Consider the following 23,730-nt stretch of genomic DNA (forward strand, 5'->3'; position numbering starts at 1 on the left):
AAAAATAAAGGAGGTAGTACATTTTTCCATGAAAGGAGGAAAGATGATGTATATCTTGTCTGTACAAGCTAAAAGTCAATGAAAACTATCAGCCAATAGCTTAAGACTATCAAGACAGCATATGTTTGAAATGGAAACATTCACTGACAAGCATCATTGCATCATTGGCCTTTTGAAAAACTTTATGCACTGAGATGTCAACCAGACATCGTATGTACTGCACTTGGATATTTCAGAATGCTCACCATGGTCAGGGTGTGAAGAGAGTAACAGAACAGACCCACAGCCCCATTCCCAAGAGCTGCATCACACAGGAGGGAGCTGCTGATGACCTGCACCCTTAACACAGGTGCAGAATGACCAAGGAAAACCCCTCTGCCACCGCTCTACAGGCAGCATGCTACCACCACGCTTCCCATGGTTCTCAGAGGGACTGAAGTCACTCAGCAAAATCTTTTACAAGAAGTTCAGTGATGCACTGCAACAACATCATGTTTGTAAAATCTGGTCAACTTAACTTTTAACCATCTCAACTCTTAAAACTATATTCTAAATATTTCATAATTTAACTTAATTTTTAAAGTCTTTTCTTTTACCAGAGGAGCCCAGTAGGTGTAGAGATAGCCTATTTTCAATGCTGGCACAAACTGTGAGCAGGATATTACCAGAAAATAGAGATTCAAGAAAAACTTGAATTGTTCATACAAAACCTAAAAAGGAAAAGAGAAAATTAACAAAATTCCTACAAGGAAAAAATTTAATACCTAAATTAAACAGTTAAAATCAGCACAACATATAACCACATTTCCATCAGTGAGAATATGTTCTGATTCAAAGTAAATGTATTAATTTTCACATTGGCTTTCTAATAGCTATATTACAAAGAAAGGTAAGGTTACTCCCAAAATATATTTTAAATAAACTGAAAATAAGACAATTAGGACGTTCAATTATGTTAAAAAATGTCACCTAAAAGTTTTTTTATTTTTCTTATATGAGATTTTCCAGTTTTCCATACTCATTTAGTAAGTTTTTACATGAACATCAAAAAAAGATAGCAAAACCTTCCCAATGTCAGTAAGCCAGTAAATATACAGGTGTATCTTGATAATGACTCAGAAAATCTTACAATGGAAAAGACATATTAATCTTATATTTATGAAGTGGTAAAAAACAAATAAATAGCCACATTTTTTTTTAACACGGACATCCAGGTGGCTTTACAAAGACTGAGTGAACAAGCCAAATGTGAAGAGGCTGACTTCACGAGATAGACTGCCTTAATCTCCTGTGGGTATTTACTTCCCTCAAAACATTGAAAAAGACAAAATATAAGAAGTTGTAACTGCAGACCAATTTTCAAGAAGACAACTACTCACCTACTCTTATGGTCTTTGGGTTGTTAATTCTTAATATTTTCAAATATAAAAGAAATTTCACCATTCAATAAAATATCAGGAATGTCAATACTGCAAGGTTTTGGTTTCGGTTTTTACTTCAAATCATTATCTTTAGGGACGAAAACCCAAGATCTAATATATGAATAGATCTCAATTTACAAATGTCTCTAATTATTAGATTTACACTGAAAATCAAAATGGAACAAAACTTATGTTTACAGATGAGAATAATTCAAACAGCACACCACAATTCAAATCAAACTTGCAAACCTGCAACTTACAAATCGCAATCTCTTTGGATGCCATTTCTATGCCACTTGGAAGGTATGAAAATTTCACCAAGCAGGGCAATGGGTTAAGTGCTCATTGCTGACCTACAGAGTCTGCAACTTGTTTTCAGAAAATGAGGTTATCTGCATCATCATACAGCGATGTGTGGGGCTCAAAATCAGTTACACTGACAATGCATTTATGTTCATAACCACGTTCAACCTGCTGTCTAAGAATGCTCTGAATTATTTCATAAATTAATCTCAGCAGGAAATAGAGTGCTTTTTCCTTAGTGATTTCTTTAAAATCTCAGTTAGCATAAATTATATCTATTAGCAATTTAGAAATTGCCATTTGTGGTAAAAATGACATAGAATTCCTACTGTGTAATTACCAAATGTTTCTAAAATACTACATTTTAGATGAAAAGACTAATTTCAGAGACAATCTAAGATAAAAAACTCATATACATGGTAATCATCATACAGTCACATCCACAGGTATTTTCAGCATGCAGCCAATCTGGGCAGGCTGTGTGGACTTACACTGATCAAAGTTAAGCTGCACTGCTGGCTTTAAACGACTGTAATCAATACTCTACTGTCTACTGACTGAACCTGCTGACCTTTAGGAAAACGTACACTGCTTAGCCAATCTCTGAGATCTGTGAGTATTTAATAATTTAAACCTAAGCAGAAAACAGTGGCTACATTCAATAAAGATGTGAATATTTATCTGCCTATAAGACAGTTTACATTTTATTATCCTGACAAAAGATCAGTCTTTTAATTATGAAGCCATTAGTTTTGTGGGTTTTAATAAAGAAGTACATTAGATACCAAGTATTTGCCAATCACTAGGTGGATGGGGATGAGGTGGGGGTGGAGGTAAAATCAATGCCCAATACAATGTCAGCATGATTATTTAAATTAAATATACAAGACAAAGCCGCCCACATTCCATGTAATCAAGAGCTTTTCTTGCAAATGAAAGACCTAAAACATGCCAAAAACTTTGGTATAGAAATATAATCAATACCAGCTTCCTTTTCCTTTAGAAAGATAGATAAATCTATTAAAATAAGGAATGACATACAAAAAACAAAAAGTATTCAACTATTCCAATTGTATGTGAACTGTTTTATAATTTAAGCCAGTAATATCACTAGCAACAAAAAAGTAATAAAATATTTAAACTACAGTATTCAAAATTAACATAATACCCAATTAAACATAACTAATGATATAACAATATAACAAGGTCTGAGATTTATAATGTGAAGTAGCAAAGACATCTATATATAAATATGCACATTACAGATACTTTGTTACTGTATCATTTCAATATAAAAAAAAGTTTCATTTTCTTTGTGAAATCTCTTGGCAGGGCTTAAACATTACATTTACTTTTTTCTCCAAACTAGTTCCCAGCCAAACAAAATGTATAACTTGTTTTCTGATCATTTATTTACCTTTACTTCATTATGTCTATACTATATTTCTAAAATAATATAAATATTGTTTTCAAGAACTGAAGGCAATAATCAAACTGTACATTTTCCTGAGCTGCACTCTATGATGTAGCCATTAAAAATACATGAATTATTTAACAATTATTGGGAACACAGATGGTTCAAAAGCAAAAGGACACTGATTTGGATGTGACACAACTCAATACCTAAGTCAGAGTCTCAACAGGCTCCGTCCTACAGCAAAGGAAGCCAGCAATGTCTGACACACAACCCATCTCCAAGAATGCAATAGTCTTACCCCAGGTATAAAGGTAAACACATTGTATTTTTGATTTTTTATAGAATTCCTGGGATGTTTTTCTTCACACTTTTCAGGACATCCAAGCCATACTGTGCGAGCTTTCAGTTCTTTCTTTCTTTGACAAATATTTACCAGCCAATCACAGCAACTGTATGAAACAAAAGATACATATTGTGTACTTTTTTTTTTGCTTTTTAAAAAAGTTCAAACTAATTGTACACATTTAGAGCCAATATTGATTATTTCTGTATTTATCAGACACTAATAGCACACCTAATGCTAATCTGTGGGGTTTTTCTTATAACAGGTTGGTTACACAAATTTAAATTTGACATAAAAATACAAAGTCTTATATAAATATACAATGGCTTCTAGAACCCCAGGGGAATTATCTTTCTGTTTAGACACTCTTACTGGCAAAATAAAACCATTAATATTCTGAAGCGGTCAATGCTCTGTATGTTGAGAAAAGGCACAGCTATAGGTTACCCACTGGTAATTCCCAATATACCATTCAATGATAAAAGTCCTTAGATTTCAATTAATCCAGGATGTGACTCATTCTCTGAAGTAATAACCACTTTTTCCACTCTTAAAAAATGACTTTTCCAGTAGTATTAACTAATGCAATATTAAGACTTACAGCTCAGTCCAGGCATGGTGGCTCACATCTGTAATCCCAGCACTTTGGGAGGCCAAAGCAGGCAGATCACCTGAGGTCAGGAGTTCGAGACCAGCCTGGCCAACATGGTAAAACTCTGTCTCTACTAAAAATAAAAAAATTAGCCAGCTGTGGTGGCAGGCACCTGTAATCCCAGCTACTCAGGAGGCTGAGAAAGGAGAATAGCTTGAATCTGGGAGGCAGAGGTTGCAGTGAGCCAAGACAATGCCACTGCACTTCAGCCTGGGCAAGCCTCCATCTTAAAAAAAAAAAAATGATTTACAGCTCAATCCAATATTTAAAGAGAATACAAATGTTTCCTGTGATATTCTAATGATAAAAGCTTGACTGTATTTCCACATAGCTCTCTTCATCTATGCAGTAAATATTTTAATTTTAAATTTACCCTGTTCCAATAGTGTCTGGGTTTCAGCAGCACTCTTCCCCTTCTTCGTCATCTAAACCATTATTTGGGGGTGGAGAGTATAGAGTTTCTAGTAAAGTAACTTTTCTTAAAATACTTCAGAAAATGACGAAAAGGTATCAAATTCATCTCTTTTAAGCACAAAACAATCATGAACTTAAACTTCAGTATTAACATCTTGGTTTAATTCAAATTTTCAAAATGTAGAGAAAGACTCAGAATGGCTTATTAAAGGAAGTTGTTAAATCTCACCTTCTAATTATATTCAAGGCTAGAATAGAAAGCCTGCTGTATAAGTCAAATATTCTTCATTTCGGTGACAAAGGAAGCTTAAAAGTTAACAAAAAATTTTGCATAAAAATGACAGCATACGGCTGATTATAAAATGAGGCTGACACATCAGAGCTCCATCACAGAACTGCTGTCTCCCACGCTGGAGTGCCACATCCTTACTACAATCGTAATGCTCTCATGCTTTAGAAATCACTTTACAAATACTGAAAACTTACAGGTTTCAGTATTTGAATTTATCAATTTGAATATATGAAGTAAACTTCATAAATCTCCCATAGTAGCATACCTTATGAGGCCGCATGTGTGTGTGTCTCAACTGAAGTTGGTACTATCCCTATGAATATTCATCTAATTCTCAGCTGTGCTGGGAAGACCTTCACATTGAAAGGTCAGAGGTTGGTTTTTCGGAGGCTGCCCATCCCTAACAGGGACTGTTCCAGCACGAGAAGGACTGCCAAGCACTGCTCCCTTAAGCAGCACTCTCTCACGGGGCTGATGCTCTGCCATGGGGATAGCCAAGGAAGCCGGCTCCCCGCACCCTTATTCTAGAACTTCCACCGCAGCACACAAAGACTGAGCTTTGCAAGAATGGAATATCTTAGCACTGCCATCATCACTTTTGAAACAATAAACCCAAACACCTCCAAACTGAAAGCATACTTTCAAGTCCACAGCAGTTATAAATCAGGGTGGTATTAAAGTGATTTAAGATTATCAAAACAAGTACGTTCACAATTACTATTTCTTGGTAAGGTAGGAAAGGAAATGGTCAAGTAGATTTCAGTAAAATGATGATAATATTTGATCTGTTTATGCTTGAATGAAAGAAAAATTAAATAAGGCTTCAAATAAAAAAGAGTAAGCTTTCAATGACTATTTCTCTCACCTTACCTGTTGCTTGTGTCCAGTTTGAACGCTCTCACATGCCTCCTTCCCTCCAGCACCCCCACTGTGGTGCCACGCAGACTGCGACTGCTCTGTGCTCTCCTCCACTCTATGAGTCGCCTTCCCCTCATAGGGGAAGGAGGGGCTCATGGGCACTCCTTCCCCAATTCCTCCCACCAACAGCAGCTACAAATCATCACTCTTTTACCTGGTGACAGCACACACTCCCAGTGCCAGGAAAATCCTAGTTATGTTACCTAAGAATTACCATCTCAGACACCTGCAACTACACTATACTGATGCCGGACTCCCACATTACATAGTTGAGAAAACTGGAAGTCCCACAGGCAAGTGACTTCTCTAAGACTAAACCACTAGTTAACAGCAGAGATGAAACGAGAGCCTGGATCTCAACCCCCTACCATATCAGTATCATATCCATTCACTGAGCTGACAACAGGCAGAGGCCAGCTCTTATTCAAGTTCATGCACCACCTTTCCTCAGCCCAGGCATGGCACCACAGCCATTCAAGAGATGATGAAAAAAAAAAAAAATGAATCACTTGTGAGCAGGCAACAAAACACAATGGAAAAACATGGACTTTAAAGTCATGTTTTTGGAAACAATCACCAGCAAGTGACCCTACGGAAGCTCCTTGGTCTGAGTCTTTGTTCGCTCATCTGCAAAGCACTGACGAAAGTGGACTTAATACATTACGAAAGCGTAGCACAATGCCGCCCAAGGAGGAAGCCCCCAAGGCCTCAGTCTTCACTCTCCTGCTTCCCAACATCCCACTCAAAAGGTCACCCTCCTCACAATAGTAACTTGGGCACAGAGAGTAGCCAGGCCTGGACTGTCCAAATGAGCATCCATTGGCTCCATGTGGCAACCTGCATTTCAATTAATTAAAATTAAATAAAACTTATAATCCAGTTCCCTCAGTCACATTAGCCACATCTCGAGAGCTCAGTGGGCACCTGGGCTAGTGGCTACCATAGTGGACATCACAGATGGAGAATATTCCATTACTGCAGTGAGTTCTACTGGACAGCACTGGCATCAACAGAGCACACTGCAAGCTGGGTCACAGGTGCAAGACAGGCTTCAAATGAACACATTTCTCTTCAGCATTTCAAATAGAGCAAAATTCTTCAAGAATGGAAACAGATATGAATTTTTGCTCTACGACACATAATTATCTACTCTGACGTTCTAGTATACAAAAGTCAGACAAATTCAAAATGAAAAATCAAATATTTACATCTAAGTATTTGAAAAGATACATATAAAATTTAGAAAATGTAAACTTTATAGCATTATCTGATATTAACATGTTCTTCCAGACAAAAGATACTATAAATGCAAGACCACTGTCTGCAAAACATGAGCATCGTAAACAACAGCAGCAACAGAAACCTTAACGTCAACATCACTGTCAGCAACTACATGAACTAATGCCTCACTGACATCACTCTTCTTTAGAAACTCTAAATTACATGCCCGCTGCTAAAAACATATATATTCAACATTTTACTCGGTTTTTCCTCTATAATCCTGTACCAGAAAATCTAAGATGACTACACTTTGATGATACAATTACATTATTCATATCACTGTGCTACTAATACCTGTTAACATGTAAAAATGTTATTACTAATAATTTTATTGTGTACAGACAGAATAAAGTAGTGGTTAAGACGCCACTATCAAATCATGTGTTACTACACAAAACTGAACGAATACACTTGCAACAGGCGTGAGGTGTGAAAGGCCTGCAGGTGTGCCAGAACTGCCCTTGGATCACGCAGCCAGAAACCACTACGTGGGGGAGTCAGGCGACTTCCACGCTGGGAGTAAAGGGCATGAGTCCCAAGGATACAGAAACACTGTAACGAAAACGGTAAGTTTAAGCCTCACCGAGTAGTAGAGCTAAAAAGGGAAAATGAAATATGGGGAATTTTTTGAGGACAAAAATGTGAGGAAGGCATACTGGTAAATATTGCAAAACAAGAGAGAGCAGCAAACAGAAGTCTTTCGGAGACAGCAACTGGGAGCTTTCCTCAATAGCATTTCTATGTATGCAAAATAATTTCTAAATTATTGATTATTCAGAAACATTTTCCCCTCTATATTTAAATTGCCTTACACCATCAAGTCCAGCTGAAACTAAATCCAGTAGTGTACAAGTTATACTTTTTTTCTTAAAATGTTTTAGGATAAGCAGCTTTTCATAAAATGCCTCTATAACCAAATCACAACATTAAACAAAGCATTTTAACACATCAAGAGCCTATCTTCTAAAATTTTAACTAGTCACAATTAAATAATTCCCATAGTTTTTGCCTCCTTTCTCTCCACCCCCCAAAAATTAGACAATTATTATATCCAATTTAAAAGCAACACAATGCTAATGTCTTCTTAAAAGATGACATGCTTCTGTGCCCCCAACGTCTGCCAATTAGCTGAGGACGTTAGAACTAGGAATGATCCCAGCATTTGATACCTCCCCTCCCTTCTTATGGAAATGCCATTCACTGGCTCCACTTTCCTAAGGACAAAGTGATTTTTGATAACAGGTGAAATGTAAATCTCGTGAGAAAGACATTAACCCAGACCAGAGAACTATCAATGTGCCTCACAACAGCTTACAGAAAGGTGCATTCACCCGCAGGAAAAAGATTCCGAGTTGTGAAAGACAGAAATCAGAACAATTTTTCCAAGTGTCCAAGTTGGGGTTTTTGTCAAATAAAAATGAGAAAGCAGGTCTCAAGCCATGAAGAAATTAAAGCCTACTTGCTCAGTCTTTTAATAATCATTTTAAAATGATCCTTACTACTTACAGGATCTACAAATAGAAATACACTGAAATATTTACAACTCATTAATATGAGTTACAATCTACCTGTATTGCAATATTCCAAACATTTTCCTCCTGCAGTTAAACTAATTGTATAAATCTTCTATTCTTTGAGCCACCAAATAATACTGTTAGTAACAATGAATTTGATAATGCCTGGTTATTTGGGAAATTAAAAAGTAGCAAACATTGACAACTGAAAATTGATAAGAAATAAATAAACAAGACTAATCTACTTGCTAAATGTATAGTTTGATTCTCTATGGTGCAGGGTTTAATTTCCATAACCATTTCTCAGTGCAGTAGATATCTTTTGAACAAGAAGAGCACGACAATACCTCAGGTTGCCTCTCATCCCATATGGCAGTAGGACATTCCTTAGCACCACACAGACTGATTACAGGCTGCCAAGATGGCTCAGCTAGCTTTTTCCACATGATCCCAATTTATTAAGATAAAGACTTTCAGCCTGGGCAACACAGAAAGACCCTGCCTCTATAAAAATAAAGTATCCAGGTGTGGTGGCACATGATTATAGTCCCAGCTACTCGGGAGGCTGTGCTGAAAGAACTGCTTGAGCCCTGGAGGTCAAGACTGCTGTGAGCCATAATGGCACCACTGCACTCCAGCCCGAGTGACAGAGCGAGATCCTGTCTCAAAAAGAAAAAAAGAAAAAATAAAAGATAAAGACTTTATAGACAAATCTAAGATATTTTACTAAGCTGTTTTAACTCCCCCAAACACGGATGTTTTTGCTGCTACCATCTACATTTTCAAATATATTCTTAATATTTTCCTTAAGAAAAGGAGTATATTACAAGTAAAACCTAAAATTTGGCTGTTATGTTCCATTTGGTAAAAACAAAATCATGTGAAAAACCAGAAAAATTCAATAATGTATTTAACACTATGATGAGACTGAGAACATTCTGAAGTTCACAATTCTTGTTAACTACCTGACTAGTACAGTACTAGTATGGTACTGTTACTAATACGGCCAAATAAGTACCACTTCCAAAACACACAGGGTCTGTTAAGAGTCCCCACCATGACCACCACACTGTCCATGTCCCCAGCACTGCACCCATCAGTGCCCAGTTCCCATTTCCTCTATGAACGTCCCGCAGTCTCCCCCAGTACCCAGTGATTTTCCACACACACTAAAAACCACCTAACAGCCTGGACACAGATTCTCAACCTTCTCAACCCAATGATCTCCACGGTAATGTCCCTCTAGGGTGGGGAGACCAGGCATTTACCACAGAGCTATTCCACTTCAAAGACGGCAAATCAGGATCTTATTCGGGCCACACCTCCATGTCCTAGCAATTTTTCCAGTTCAGAAAGCAAAAAGGAAGGGCTTTAGGTCACCAGGTTGGGACCTGGTTCATTTCTGGGCTGGCCCTTACCTGTCACAAAAGGGACTCTTTCGGTTCTTGGCTGTAAACAGTGGTGAGAACACCCACCTTCTTTAAGAAGGTGGACCACAGAAGAAAAGCACTTAGCCTTTCCCCACACAAATTCAGAACACTTGCTTCTCAGCCACTCCCACAGCCAGTAAATTGGTAGCAGTCAACCCTCTGCCCCTACAAACTTATCAATTCCCATCGTTGTGGGGACCTACCTCACCACAACTCCCCACACCACACTTCCTCAGCTCTGTCATCACCCAGGCTCTTCCCCGATGGATACATCACCGTAAATTTATGCCTAGTTCAATACAAATTATTATTGATTTTCTTTTGCTGATTATTGATGATCTCTACCAAAGCATGACCAAATTTTCCCATTTTTTTCAGCCCTCGTCTGAATCCTAATCATATCCTGACTCAATTGACCTGATGTTACCAATTGAGAATAAAAGTCACAGTCACCACCACTATTTCATTCTTCCTCCCCTAGTTTTCCTCCTGCCAAAAAGGATGGACATTATTCTTCCTTTCCAATACATCCTCTTTCCAAAGGTGTCACCTCCTTATTCTTCACAGAGCTACACCACATGTCTCCCAACCTTTTCAAGAACATCATCCTTCTGTGTGGCTTCCACTATTACCACGATGATAAGGACTCTGCAGCTTACATCTCCAAAGCCTGCTTCTGGGTCTGACAAAACTACGCATTGGACCACTTCTCCTGCCAATGCTTTGGTTTGTTTCTTAATACAAGATAGATTTCTTTAAAAAAAAAAAAAAAGGCCGGGCGCCGTGGCTCAAGCCTGTAATCCCAGCACTTTGGGAGGCCGAGACAGGCGGATCACGAGGTCAGGAGATCGAGATCATCCTGGCTAACATGGTGAAACCCCGTCTCTACTAAAAAAATACAAAAAAAACTAGCCAGGCGAGGTGACGGGCGCCTGTAGTCCCAGCTACTCGGGAGGCTGAGGCAGGAGAATGGCGTGAACCCAGTAGGCGGAGCTTGCAGTGAGCTGAGATCCGGCCACTGCACTCCAGCCCGGGCGACAGAGCGAGACTCCGTCTCAAAAAAAAAAAAAAAACAACCAAAAAAAAAAAGTTATCTGGTTTAGTTAAGTAGGATCTTTAAAAAACCCACAGTCCATATCTGCTTAATGCTGCAATACTGCCAGCTCCTGCCTGGGAAAGAACAAGGTGACGGTGCCGCTTCTCAACGCCACTGCACAATGCTGTACGTTCTAGCCAGCTCCACAAGGCAAGGCACACAGACCATAAAGGAAGAAGTAATACCACTGCTACTTGCAGATGGCATGACTGTCTTTATAGATTACAAGAAATCTACAAAACCACTCTTACCACCAGTGAGTTCAGCAAGGTTATAGGATAAAGGATCAAACATACAAAATCAACTGTATTTCTATACACTAGCAATGAAAATGTGGAATCAAAAATTTTAAATACCAAACCATTTACAATCACTACAAAAAAATACTTAGGAGTAAATCTAATATTTGCATGCTGAAAACTACAAAACGCTGGTGAAAGAGATCAAATTATCTCCAAATAAAATGGAGCAAAAGGTACCATGTTCATGATCTAGAAGACTCGACATAGGAAACATGTCAATTCCCCCCCCAAACTAATATAATACACAGGTTCAACACAAGTCCTAACAAAATCCTAGTAAGGATTTTGTAGATATGAACAAGATTATTCTAAAATTTATAGGGGAAGGCAAAGGAACTAGAATAACTTAAAGATTTCTGAAAAAGAAGAAGAAGAAGAATCAGCCTACCCACGTTAAGACTTTCCATAAAGCCACAGTACGGCACACTGTGTGGTACTGGCAGGAACTGACACACTGACGAGATGGAGAAGAGAACAGAACCAAGGTCACAGAGAGCCCCGCTCATGTACAATCAAGTGGTATTAGAACATCTGGATACACACTGGCTAAAAAATGAACTTTAATCTAAATCTCTCACCTTACCAAAAAAATTTTTTTTAAATATTCAAACATAAAGCTATAATACACATACAAGAAAATCTTCAACAAAGAGTTTTGTGAAATTCTTACTATGATACCAAAAGCACAATTCACAAAAGTAACAAAAGCAATAAATCAGAACTCACCAAAATTAAAAACACTGGATCCACCGAAATCTCTCTGAATCTCAACGGATGGAAAGACAAGATACAGACTGGCAACATGGTGAAACCCTGTCTCTACTAAAATACCCACACAAAAAAACTTATCCAGGCATGGTGGTGAGCACCTGTAGTCCCAGCTACTCGAGAGGCTGAGGCAGGAGAATGGACCCAAGAGGCGGAAGTTGCAGTGAGCCAAGATACAGCCACTTCACTCCAGCCTGGGCAACAGAGCGAGACTCCGTCTTAAAAAAAAAAGAAAATATGTCCAACTACATATCTGACAGAGGACCCATAGTTAGAATATGTAAAGAACTCTCCAAATTCAACAAGAAAAAAAAATAATCAAACACCACAACTAGAAATTAAAGATGGAAATACATTTACTTAATAGAGTACACAAATGGCAAAAAGATATCCAACCTCACTAGCATTAGGAAAATGGAAATGAAAAACACAATCAACCATCACTCCACATCTACTAGAACAGCTACAATCAAAAACAGTGACAACACCCAAGGTTGGCACAGACGAAAATAAACTGGATCTCTCAAATACTGCTAGTGCAAATGTAAAATGGTATAGCCACTCTGGGAAATAGTTTGGCAGTTTCTTAAAAAGCTAAATACACAGCCGGGCCCAATGGCTCACACCTACATTCGCAACACTTTGGGAGGCCAAGACGGGAGGATCACGAGGTCAGGAGATCGAGACCATCCTGGTTAACACGGTGAAACCCGATCTCTACCAAAAATACAAAAAATTAGCCGGGTGTGGTGGCAGGCGCCTGTAGTCTCAGGCACTCGGGAGGCTGAGGCAGGAGAATGGCGTGAACCCAGGAGGCAGAGCTTGCAGTGAGCCAAGACTGCGCCACTGCACTCCAGCCTGGGCGACAGAGCGAGACTCTGTCTCAAAAAAAAAAAGCTAAGTATACACCTACCATACAACCCAGCAGTGAAGTTTCTGGACATTTATTCCAGAGAAATGAAAACTTATGCCCACACACACGCAAACGTACACAATTGTTCATGGCAGCCTTATTTCTAACATCCAAAAAATCGAAACAACCTATACAACAGCTTGGATGGCTCTCACAGCATTATGTTGAATGAAATAGGCCAACCTCAAAAAACAAATCACATAATACAGATATCACTACAATATGGAAAAAAATAGAAAAATTTTTAAGTATCACATATTGAGTAATTTCAGTTATGTAACATTCTTGATATTAAAACGAGATGGAGAATCGATGAGAGGTTTCCAAGGCCAGGGGTCAGAGGGACGGGAGTGGCTGTGGCACGGGAAGCTCCCTGTGGGGTTGGAATGGTTCTGCATCTTGGCTGCAGTGGTGATTACACAGATCAACACCTGATGAAATCACAGAGAACCGCACACACACACACACACACACACACACACACACTCTGTGCCAAGGTAAGTGTCCTGGTTTCATATTATAGTTATATAAGATGTAACCACTGGGGTAAACTGGGTGAAAAATACAAGAAACTTGATATGGTTTGGCTGTGTCCCCACCCAAATCTCATCTTGAATTTAACTCCCACAATTCCCATGTGTTGTGGGAGGAACCCGGTGGGAGGTGATCGAGTTATGGGGAAGGGTCTTTCCTGGGCTGTTCTCGTAATAGTGAATGAGTCTCACGAGATCTGATGATTTTAAAAACGGGTTTTTCTACACAAGCTCTCTTTGCCTGCTGCCATCCACATAAGATGTGACTTGTTCCTCCTTGTCTTCCACCATGATTGTGAGGCCTCCCCAGCCATGTGGAACTTTGAGTCCAACGGAACCTCTTTCTTTTGCAAATTGCCCAGTCTCCAGTATGTCTTTATTAGCAGTGTGAAAATGAACTAATACAGGACCCGTCTATACCATTTTTGCAATTCCTGTAACTCTCTAATTATTTCCAAATTCAAAATTTAAAAAAAAAAATTATTTTTAAAGTAAAATAATGACAATATATGCCATGCAAACATTAATCAAAGAAAGCTGATATAGTTTTATTGAAATTAGACAAGTCTTCACAAAGCATTTTTAAAGATAAAAGAGGGCATTTAAAGACAATAGAAGGTCAAGTGAATAGGTTAATAATCCTAAATGTGCATCATCTAATAACACACTCCAAAATTAACCAAAAGAAATAGACACATCCACAGTGATGTTTAGAAACTCATGAAGTCTCTCAGTAACTGACAAACAAGCAAACCATGAACAGCAGCAGATTTGAACTAGACAACCAACAACTATGACTTCACTGACATACAGAGCAGTGCACTTAACAACTGAAAAATACAAATTATTTTTAAATACACAAAGAAAATTTGCTACAAGTTGTCTATATGATGAACCATAAAGCGAGTCTCAACACATTACAAAGACTGTAATTTTTATTTTATTTTATTTTATTTTTTGAGACAAAGTCTCGCTCTGTTGCCAGGCTGGAGTGCAGTGGCATGATCTCGGCTCACTGCAACCTCCGCCTCCTGGGTTCAAGTGATTCTCCTGTGCCTCAGCCTCCCGAGTAGCTGGGATTACAGGTGCATACCACCATGCCCAGCTAATTTTTGTACTTTTAGTAGAGACAGGGTTTCACTATGTTGGTCAGAATGGTCTCAATCTCTTGACCTCGTGATCTGCCTGCCTCAGTCTCCCAAAGTGCTGGGATTACAGGCGTGAGCCACCGCACCTGGCCCGTTTTTTTAAATTATAAGTAAATGGCCTCATGATATTCAGATACAAATCAATTACAAAAAGATAACTGCAAAAAACAGGTCAGGCATGGTGACTCATGCCTGTAACCCTGGCACTTTGGGAGGCTGAGGTGGACCACTTGAGCTCAGGAGTTCAAGACCAGCCCGGGTAACATAGCAAGACCTGGTCTCTATTTAAAATGATAATAATTATAATAAGTTAACTAGAAAAAATCTCTAACTTTGGAAATTAAGCAACACAGTTCTAAATTAAACATGGATTTAGAGTAGAAATGACAATGGAAATTAGAAAATATTTGGGCCTGGGTACGGTGGCTCACACCTATAATCCCAACACTAAGGGAGACCGAGCCAGATCTAGTAGATGGGATTACAGGCACTCACCATCTCACCCAGCTAATTTTTGTATTTTTAGTAGAAATGGGGTTTTGCCATGTTGTCCAGGCTGGTCTCAAACTCCTGAGCTCAAAGTGATCCACCCGCCTTAGCCTCCCGAAGTGCTGGGATTACAGGCATGAGCCACCACACCCGGCCTCCAGGTTTTAATCATTAAAACTTCTCATAAGATAATTAATTTGGCTCTCCTTTCTTTTCATATTAGTACTGTTTGGCTTTGATTAATGTACTAATAATCTGCATGATATCATTTAAGAAATATTTCCTTAAGTTTTTATATTAATATAGCTAATAAGTATATTAGAAGCTAAGCTTATAAGTAAGCTTAGCGTATAAGGAAATTAGGTAGCAACGGATAACAAACCTGGTACAGAGGAACTTCCAGCCATCACAGACAAACCACTCCAGTCCTCTTTTCCTTTGCATTATCCTGGCCCGTGGTAAGGTATGGTAATCACTTTCCTCATTCTCAAAGCCTTCTTCAGACATCATTAGTGGCATTTCATCCAAATGCGCAGACTCATCCTCCAGCTGGTACCTAGTTAGAGTAAAAACAGATTGCTGAGACAGGCCAAGCAGGCTTCTTTACAGTGTGTTTCATTTAGGGACAGTATTTCCTCAAATTAGGCTGTCTTCAGCTGAGGTAACGCATTATAAATAAGACTGCAGAGGCTGCTTTCTTTTGCAAAGGAATGTTGGCTAAGGTAAAAAAGCTGCCCAGCGAGGCCTGTGCTAGCTGTTAACTGTGCTGTGAGCGTACTCCTGGAGGCATCTGTGGTGCGGTTGGCCAGGCTGACAGCACAACTGATGCTGCTCAACAGCTCCTCACTGCACTTGATCCAGTCAGAAAACACCACTCTTCTGAAACATGACTATAGCAAAGAATGTTCACTCCAAGCAACATCTAAACACTCTATGTTACACAACTTTACATCATCAGCCAACATTCTAGAAGTGACTTTCAACAATATGTAGCTATCTGTATCTGAAAAGTATCAACATCATCCTTTGGTTTGCTGACAGACTTGATAATCTTTGGGGAATGATGCTATGTCCCATTTATTCTGTTATTCTCTTCACTAAAATGTGCTATTCAATGAAAAAATCTCAACAACCAGCATACCTTTTAAAGCTCAACAATCTTCTTGATTCCAAGAAACAGGCGGCCTATCATCAAAACTGTTCCTTTTATCCCTCCTCAATCACAAACATAATTTATCTTTAAAAAATAAAAACTTACCTTTTTGAGAACAATTTGTCAGAAACGATAATGGTGATTCAACAAGTGCTATCTTACTGAATTCTGCATCAAGTATTTGTGGAGGCATTGTCACAATGTGAAAAATACGAGAGCAGACTTGTGGGTTCCTCTCTGGGATAAAGGCAGTCACTTATATTGAAATCTTTTTTCACATTCTCTAAATTCCACATAGAAGACAGCTAAAACTAACCAAAACCCACCACTAAAACATAAATAAGGGACAGAGATAGTACCATCCTTAATTGACACATAAGGAGAAAAGTAAGTATTTCAAACCAACAAAGCCAGGTCCAGAGTCCAGTCTGGATCACAGCCAGGCAGCTCAGGGGCAGAACAGGACTGGGGCCCTAGCAATGGCAGACCATGGATAAAAATTATACCCAGACAGAATCTACCCTGAGAGCAACAGGTCTGTGATCACAGCACTGGTTACTGGGGGACCTACAGGACGGTGCACAGAGCTTGGTTAGTAAGGCATCAATGTCAGGGGCAGAAGTCCACATGGGAAGAAGGATGCACCTCTTGGAAGGCTTGTTGGTGAGGGGAAGAAAAGGAGCAATAAGTGGAAATTAAGAGTTCTTCAGAAACGAAAAATAGGAATCAAACACATAAGCAGGCAATTCTAGTACATTCTGCTAAAGTGCAATTTAGAGATAGGTCAGTATTGTGGAAGACTTTTCTTTTTTCAAGAGTATACAGTGAGTCTCAGGAACCCAGTCATGCAGTCCTCACTGCCTAGAAAACTCAAAGAGAAACAGCACGTTGTAAGTACCCAGAGGCCAAAAGGCACGGATGATGTGAAGGTAAAGCGCACGCAGTGGCCGAGTATACATGTCATGTACGATGGAATCGTATTTCTGACCAAGACCTGGCGTATTTCATTCCTAGTAATGCTTCCTCTTTTCAGACCTCCAACTGATGGGCCTGACAATGCACAGTTTCCAGACAAGGGCAGCTTAGCTCCAGGCACCTAAAACAGGCTCTGAAGTCCAGTGCAGAGTTCCTGCCAAAGTGAAGACTCTATCTGCACTGCACGCAATATGCTGAGTGCAGACTCCAGAAGAAACCCACCCTTTCTAGCCACAGCCCCAGCAAAGGGGGCTCTTGCAAAGCAGAATGTTTTTTCTGTTTTCCGTTTTGTCTCTCCTAGCCCTCCCAGGGCTACCCTGTAGTCACCTCTATGAGAGCAAGGGAAACAGGAAGACGGGCTCCTGGAGTCCAAACAGGATGTGGACGTCCCTGGTAGTTCTCTCTTTTCTCACACAACTTCTCCCTGAGAACTACCCCAGTCAGGTAGACTTTCACAACAACACGAAGGGTTAAAACTCTGAGAGAAAACCCTGACTTTCAGAAAGCATAAAGCTGAGAAAAAACAACCCTGGAAACTGGAGACGTGGGATAAACCAGAGAGCGGAGAAAGCTGGACAAGGGATGCCCTAATTCTGTATATGAATCAACAGAAGTCCCAGGCTCACCCACAAGCTGCAAAAATGTGCCCAAACCCAAATAAGCACAGGACAGGCTCTGGGAACTACTCAGGTCCTACACAACAGGCCTTGACAAGCACTAGTGGGCAGCTGATGGCCTGGTCAAGGCTTTGCAACTGAACTGACATGGCAACCACCACCCACTGGTGGTGAAACAGAACTAGGGGTCGAAACCTACCCAGGTCAATGCACTGCTAAAACAAAACATTCTTCAAAGGATTATGAGACCCAGAGTCCCTCAACACAATATTCAAAATGTCCAGGATACAAGCCAAACTTACTCAACATACAAAGTAATAGGGAAATATGGCCAATAGTCAAGAGAAAGAACAACCAACAAACGCTACTTGCAGTATGAAAAACATATTGGAGTTTTAAAGCAGCCATTATATCCATGCTCCATGAGATAAAGCTGAACAGTCTTGAAGTGAATAGAAAAACAGAAGTTCTTTTTTTCTTTTTTTTTTTTTTTAATACTCTGCAAGTATCCTAGGGTAGATAGAAATTCTAAGCAGATGGGGGAGGCGGTGTGTGCACACGCACCCACGCATACACACTATTTATCTATATTTCTTTATATATGAAAAGGTCTAACATGTATGCACGTCATTAGAATACCAGAAAAACTGAGGCAGAAAAATATGTGAAGAAAAAATGGATAAACACTTCCTAAATCTGTTGAAAGAAATCTACTAAATATAAAAGACAGCAAACTAAAAACAGCGTGCAGTCAAAGATACCTACATAAAGATACATCATAATGAAACTACTAGAAGCAAAGATGAAGGAAAAAATCTTGAAAGCAGCCAGAGAAACACAACTCATTACATATAGAGGAACATCAATTCAAATGCCTGTAAATTTCTCATGGAGAAAAATGGAGGCCAAAGCACAGTGGAACTTGATGTTTGAAGTGCTAAAAGAAAAGAACTGTGAACCCAGAAATCTATATCCAGCAACAATGTCCTTCAGGAATGAAGGAAAAACAAAGATATTCTCAGATGAAAGAAAACTAAGAAAATTTGCTATCAACAGATCTGCCCTGAAAGAATGCTAAAGAAAGACTCACGATGGAGAAAATGATACCAGAAGGAAACACAGAACTTCTAGAATGAAGGAAGAGCAACAGAAAGTTCTTGAAAATATGTATGACTATTAAAAATAAAACGTATTAAATTGTCAGGTTAAGTTTTTAACATAAACAGATGCAAATATATATAAGAAGCCTAAGAGGGAAGAGTAGGTGACTCTATAGTTTATACGAGGTGGTAAAATACTAACCTTAAGTAGACAGTGAAAAGTTAGCCATATTATCATAAGCCCTAGAGTCGGATTTCCCAGCAGAGGCATATTAACATTTTGGGCCACAGAACTCTATTGGGGTGAAGCTGTCCTATGCACATATTTATTCCACAGTATCCCCAGCCTCTATGTACTAGATGCTAGTAGCAGCCCCACACTCACCCCTTGTTGTGGCAATCAAAGATGTTTCCAGACATTGCCAAACATCCCTTGGAGTACAAAAATCACTATCTAAAGGAAGTACTTTAAATATAATGGTATTTAATATTAAAAGATTAAAAGTAAAAAAAATGGAAAAATAAAGTTAATCACTGCATAATGACATACCAGTCAACAATAGATTGCATATAAAACAGTGGTCCCACTAAGGAAGCTAAAAATTCCTAACACCTGGTGACATCACAGCCATAATAACATTCACAGTACAATGCATTACTCACATGTTTGTGGTGATGCTGGTGTAAACCAAATCTATTGGGTTACCAGTCATTCATCTAAAAGTCTAGCATATACACCTATGTACAGTATCTAATACCTGACAATCATAACTAATGACTATACTATTGGTTTATGTATTTACTATACTATACTATTATTAGTTTAGATCGTACCTTTTCTATTTATTTTCTTTAAAAGCTAACTGTAAAACAGCCTCAGGCAGGTCCTTCAGGAGGTATTCCAGCAGAAGGCATTGTTACCACAGGAGATGACAGCTCCGTGTGTTATTGCCGTCCAGTGTGACAAAATGTGGAGGTGGAAGATAGTGATTAGATGATCCTGACCCTATGTAGGCCTAGGCTAATATGTGTGTTTTTGTCTTAGTTTTTAACATTAAAAAAAAAAAGTTTAAGTAAAAATAAATTTTAAAAAAAGCATATAGAACAAGAATATTAAAAAAGAAAATATTTTTGTGCAACAATATAATCTCTTCATGTTTTAAACTAAGTGTTATTACAAAAAAGTCAGTAAGTTTTTAAAAATTAAAAAAAGTATAAAGTAAAAAAGTTGAAGTAAGCTAAAGATTAATTTGCATGCTAAGTGTCCTGTACAGGTGTATGATTGTTCATGTTTTATACTGCATTTTACTATGTTCAGTATGCTTAGATACACAGATACACGATTGTGTCACATCTGCCTGCCGTATTCAGGACAGTAACATGCTGCACAGGTTTGTAGCCTAGGAGCAACAGGCTCTACCATTACAGGCTAGATGTGTAGTAGGCTCTATCATCTTGGTCTGTGTGAGTACACTCTAGAATGGCTACACAACAATGAAATTGCCAAACATATTTCTGGAGTACAAAACTCAGTATCTAGGGGAAGTATTTTAAGTATTAATGGTATTTAACATTTCTCAGAAGATCACATCCCCATCCTTCAACAACACATGACTGTATATAATGGAAACACTAGTCAAAAGAAAGCTAAGTAGCTATATTAATATGAGACAAACACATCAAAAAAAAGAACTGCCTAGCATAAAGAGGAACATAATGAAATAATAAAAGGATCAAATCACCACTAAGATCTAAAAGTCCTAAATATGTATGCACGTACCACCAGAGCTTCAAAACACATAAAGCAAAACTGATACAAGCAGAAGGAAAAATAGACAAATCCACAATAGTAACTGAAGACTTCAAAACTCTCAGCCCACTGTTACCACTGTTACTCGACATAGTACTGGAAGTCCTAGCTAGAGCTATCAGACAAGAGAAACATATATGGGGCAATCCAAATTGGAAAGGAAATAATCAAATTATCTTTGCTGATGATACGAACTTATATCTGCAAAAACCTAAAGACTCCACAAGAAAACTATTAGAACTGATCAATTCAGTCGTTGCAGGATACAAAATCAACATACAAAAATCAGTAGCATTTCTATATGTCAACAGTAAACACTGTGAAAAAGAACTCAGTTTGTAGTCTTTTATCCCTCACCCTCTTCCCAACCTTTCCCCCTGCATCCCCAAAGTCCATTGCATCATTCTTATGCCTTCACAGAGGACTTTTAAATATGCAAATTCAAACAAGAAGAGACCATGTCTTGCTTATCAAATGTAAAAAAGAATTCTTAACATTCAATATGGCCAAAAGTCTTGGATAAACAGGCACTCTTAATCGCTGGTAAAAGTGGAGAACAATTTTTGAAGATGCATTGAAAGCTTTTTATTTCTGTAATGTAAATAAACTTTAACCAGGGTTTCTCATTATCCCATGGAAATTTAAAATGTGTTCAGTATTTCTCTACAAAGGTAACCATCACTGTGCTGTGATGTTGAAAAAGACCCAAGGAAACACAGCAAAAAGCACAGTATCCATGAATAAATAATTGGTGAAATATACGACAGAATAGAATATTGTCACTAAAAATAATCACGGAGAAGAACTTTGTTGAAAGTAAATGTGTTAGGAGAAATGGTAGTCACTGCTTTTCACCCCTCTTTTAAACACCCTACTCTACCAATCCAAATGCTACTTGCTGTAGTGTCTCCAGATAATCTTTATACACAACTCCAATCACTATTGACAGCATCACAGAACATCCTTACAACATACAAGTTTCATTATAATTTAGGCAAAAAAAATTACACAATCTGTGAAGTAACAGACCTAAAACATTAATATTTTTCCCTTAAAACGTCATTTTTTTCTTCTCTGTATGAGACTGCTTCTTTTAAAACAGTCAACTAGAAAATGAATATTTATACAAAATGCGAATAAAATTCAAAGCACCACATAAATATACTGTAATATAATACACAAAATGAGACTTTTGGTCTTTTTCATTATTTCAATAGTTATGTCTTATTTTAGTAAAAGTCACAATCTTATCAAGTTTAATGCAGGAAACTCAGCACAAGGAGTTCTGAAAGATAAGGAACACAAGCAACATCATGTTTTGTAACCTCAACTCCAGAAATGGAGCCTTTGAACTGGCAAGCAATTTATTCCATTTCCAAGACAATTTTCCTATTGTATTGAAAATGTTACCACAGTATTTAAAAACAGTAAGATGATGAATAATGGATTTTTTCAGAGACAGGAAAAGTGCAGAATCTCAAGTGTCTTTGTTGCCTGGTGTCATACACACTTAATTGGTTTGTCACTCAAGAAGAATCAACGTTTCCAGCAATTAAGTATAATTCTGGGAACATACTTTTAAAATGAGTAAAAACAATTATGAACAAAGACGACAGAATGGATGATACCAAACCCAAGAGCACTGCCATGGTAAGAAACAAGGACAGCTATCTGAACTGCAGCCAAAGGTTTCAAAAAAAAACAATTAGGAACTCTCAACTCGCAAGTACTGGAAGGCACATAATTTACATGTATCTAAGTAAAAGTAAATCAACACAATAACTAGCTTTAAAACTTACATTTTATCTTAAATATCTAATAGCCTTATTGTTTCCATTTCGATGAGAAACACTTCTTAGAAGCCAATCGATATTAAAGAAATATATTTAAAACATGTCTAATGCTCAAAGCTTCTTTAAAAATAAACACTCCCCCTTTGCCTGCATGTTAGTAAAGTAGAAAAACAAAGCAAAAAACTAAGTGTTATAAAGAAATGTGCATATTTCCTTCATCAAATACAACTACAAGGTTGAACCGTCATTGATAAGTCATTAGTAAGCAGCAAGCTGCATAAACTAATGAGAAATTGGGACTCTCCCCTCTATAGCAGCAAAGGAGACAAATGGTGCTATGGTTGAAATGTTTTTGTCCCCTCCAAATTCATGTGTTGGAAGCTTAATCCTCAAAGCAACAGTCTTAGGAGATAGTGCCTAATGGGAAGCATTTAGGCCACAATATTTCCACCCTCATGACGCATTAATGCCATCATAAAGAGGGCATATTGCATGGGTTTGCTCTATCCTGCTCTTCTGCCATGTGAGGAAACCACATTCTTCCTCTCTTGCCCTCCCATCCTCTCCCATGTGAGGACACAGCAAGAAGGTCTCACCAGATGTCAATACCTTGATCTTGGACTTCCAGCCTCGAGAAGTGTGAGAAATAAATTTCTGTTCTTTATAAATTATCTAGTCTCAGATATTCTGTTACAGCACCACAAAATAGACTAAGACACAGGGTAAGATGTTAAAATAAATAAATAAGCCAGCAGATAAATGAATAAAATTAAAGGGATGGCTGCCTGAAAAATACGCCTTGACTTTAGTAGCAAAACGCAGCAAAAGGAACATGGAAATAGTCCCCTAATCTGAGATGTCATTTCCCCCATGGGAATTATATATACAGTAACCTTGCAGCTAATGATTTCTAAAATGTTCTACAAGAAAACTGAACACCAATTTCTTGAAATAAGAAATAATACTGCTATACATAAATTGAGAAAAACTTCTGAATTAGAGTTAATGGTACAATATCCAATGTTATGTAAATGCAAACCCAGAAATT

General features: G+C 38.2%; 1 protein-coding gene across 1 annotated transcript in view; it reads right to left on the bottom strand.

The window, feature by feature from the left end:
• ATP9B (ATPase, class II, type 9B) overlaps positions 1 to 23,058 on the bottom strand; it is a 305,353-nt gene extending 282,295 nt beyond the window's left edge. The window contains exons 1-4 of the mRNA XM_011975874.1: positions 22,689 to 23,058; positions 15,617 to 15,790; positions 3,440 to 3,590; positions 597 to 710 (exon numbers count right to left, since the gene is read on the bottom strand). Coding sequence (XP_011831264.1) covers positions 597 to 710; positions 3,440 to 3,590; positions 15,617 to 15,790; positions 22,689 to 22,690 — 441 coding nt within the window. The 5' untranslated portion in view covers positions 22,691 to 23,058. The remainder of the gene's footprint in view (positions 1 to 596; positions 711 to 3,439; positions 3,591 to 15,616; positions 15,791 to 22,688) is intronic.
• Between the last annotated feature and the right edge of the window lie 672 nt (positions 23,059 to 23,730).

This window comes from Mandrillus leucophaeus, unplaced genomic scaffold (assembly GCF_000951045.1).
Source record: "Mandrillus leucophaeus isolate KB7577 unplaced genomic scaffold, Mleu.le_1.0 Scaffold16, whole genome shotgun sequence".
Taxonomy (NCBI): domain Eukaryota; kingdom Metazoa; phylum Chordata; class Mammalia; order Primates; family Cercopithecidae; genus Mandrillus; species Mandrillus leucophaeus.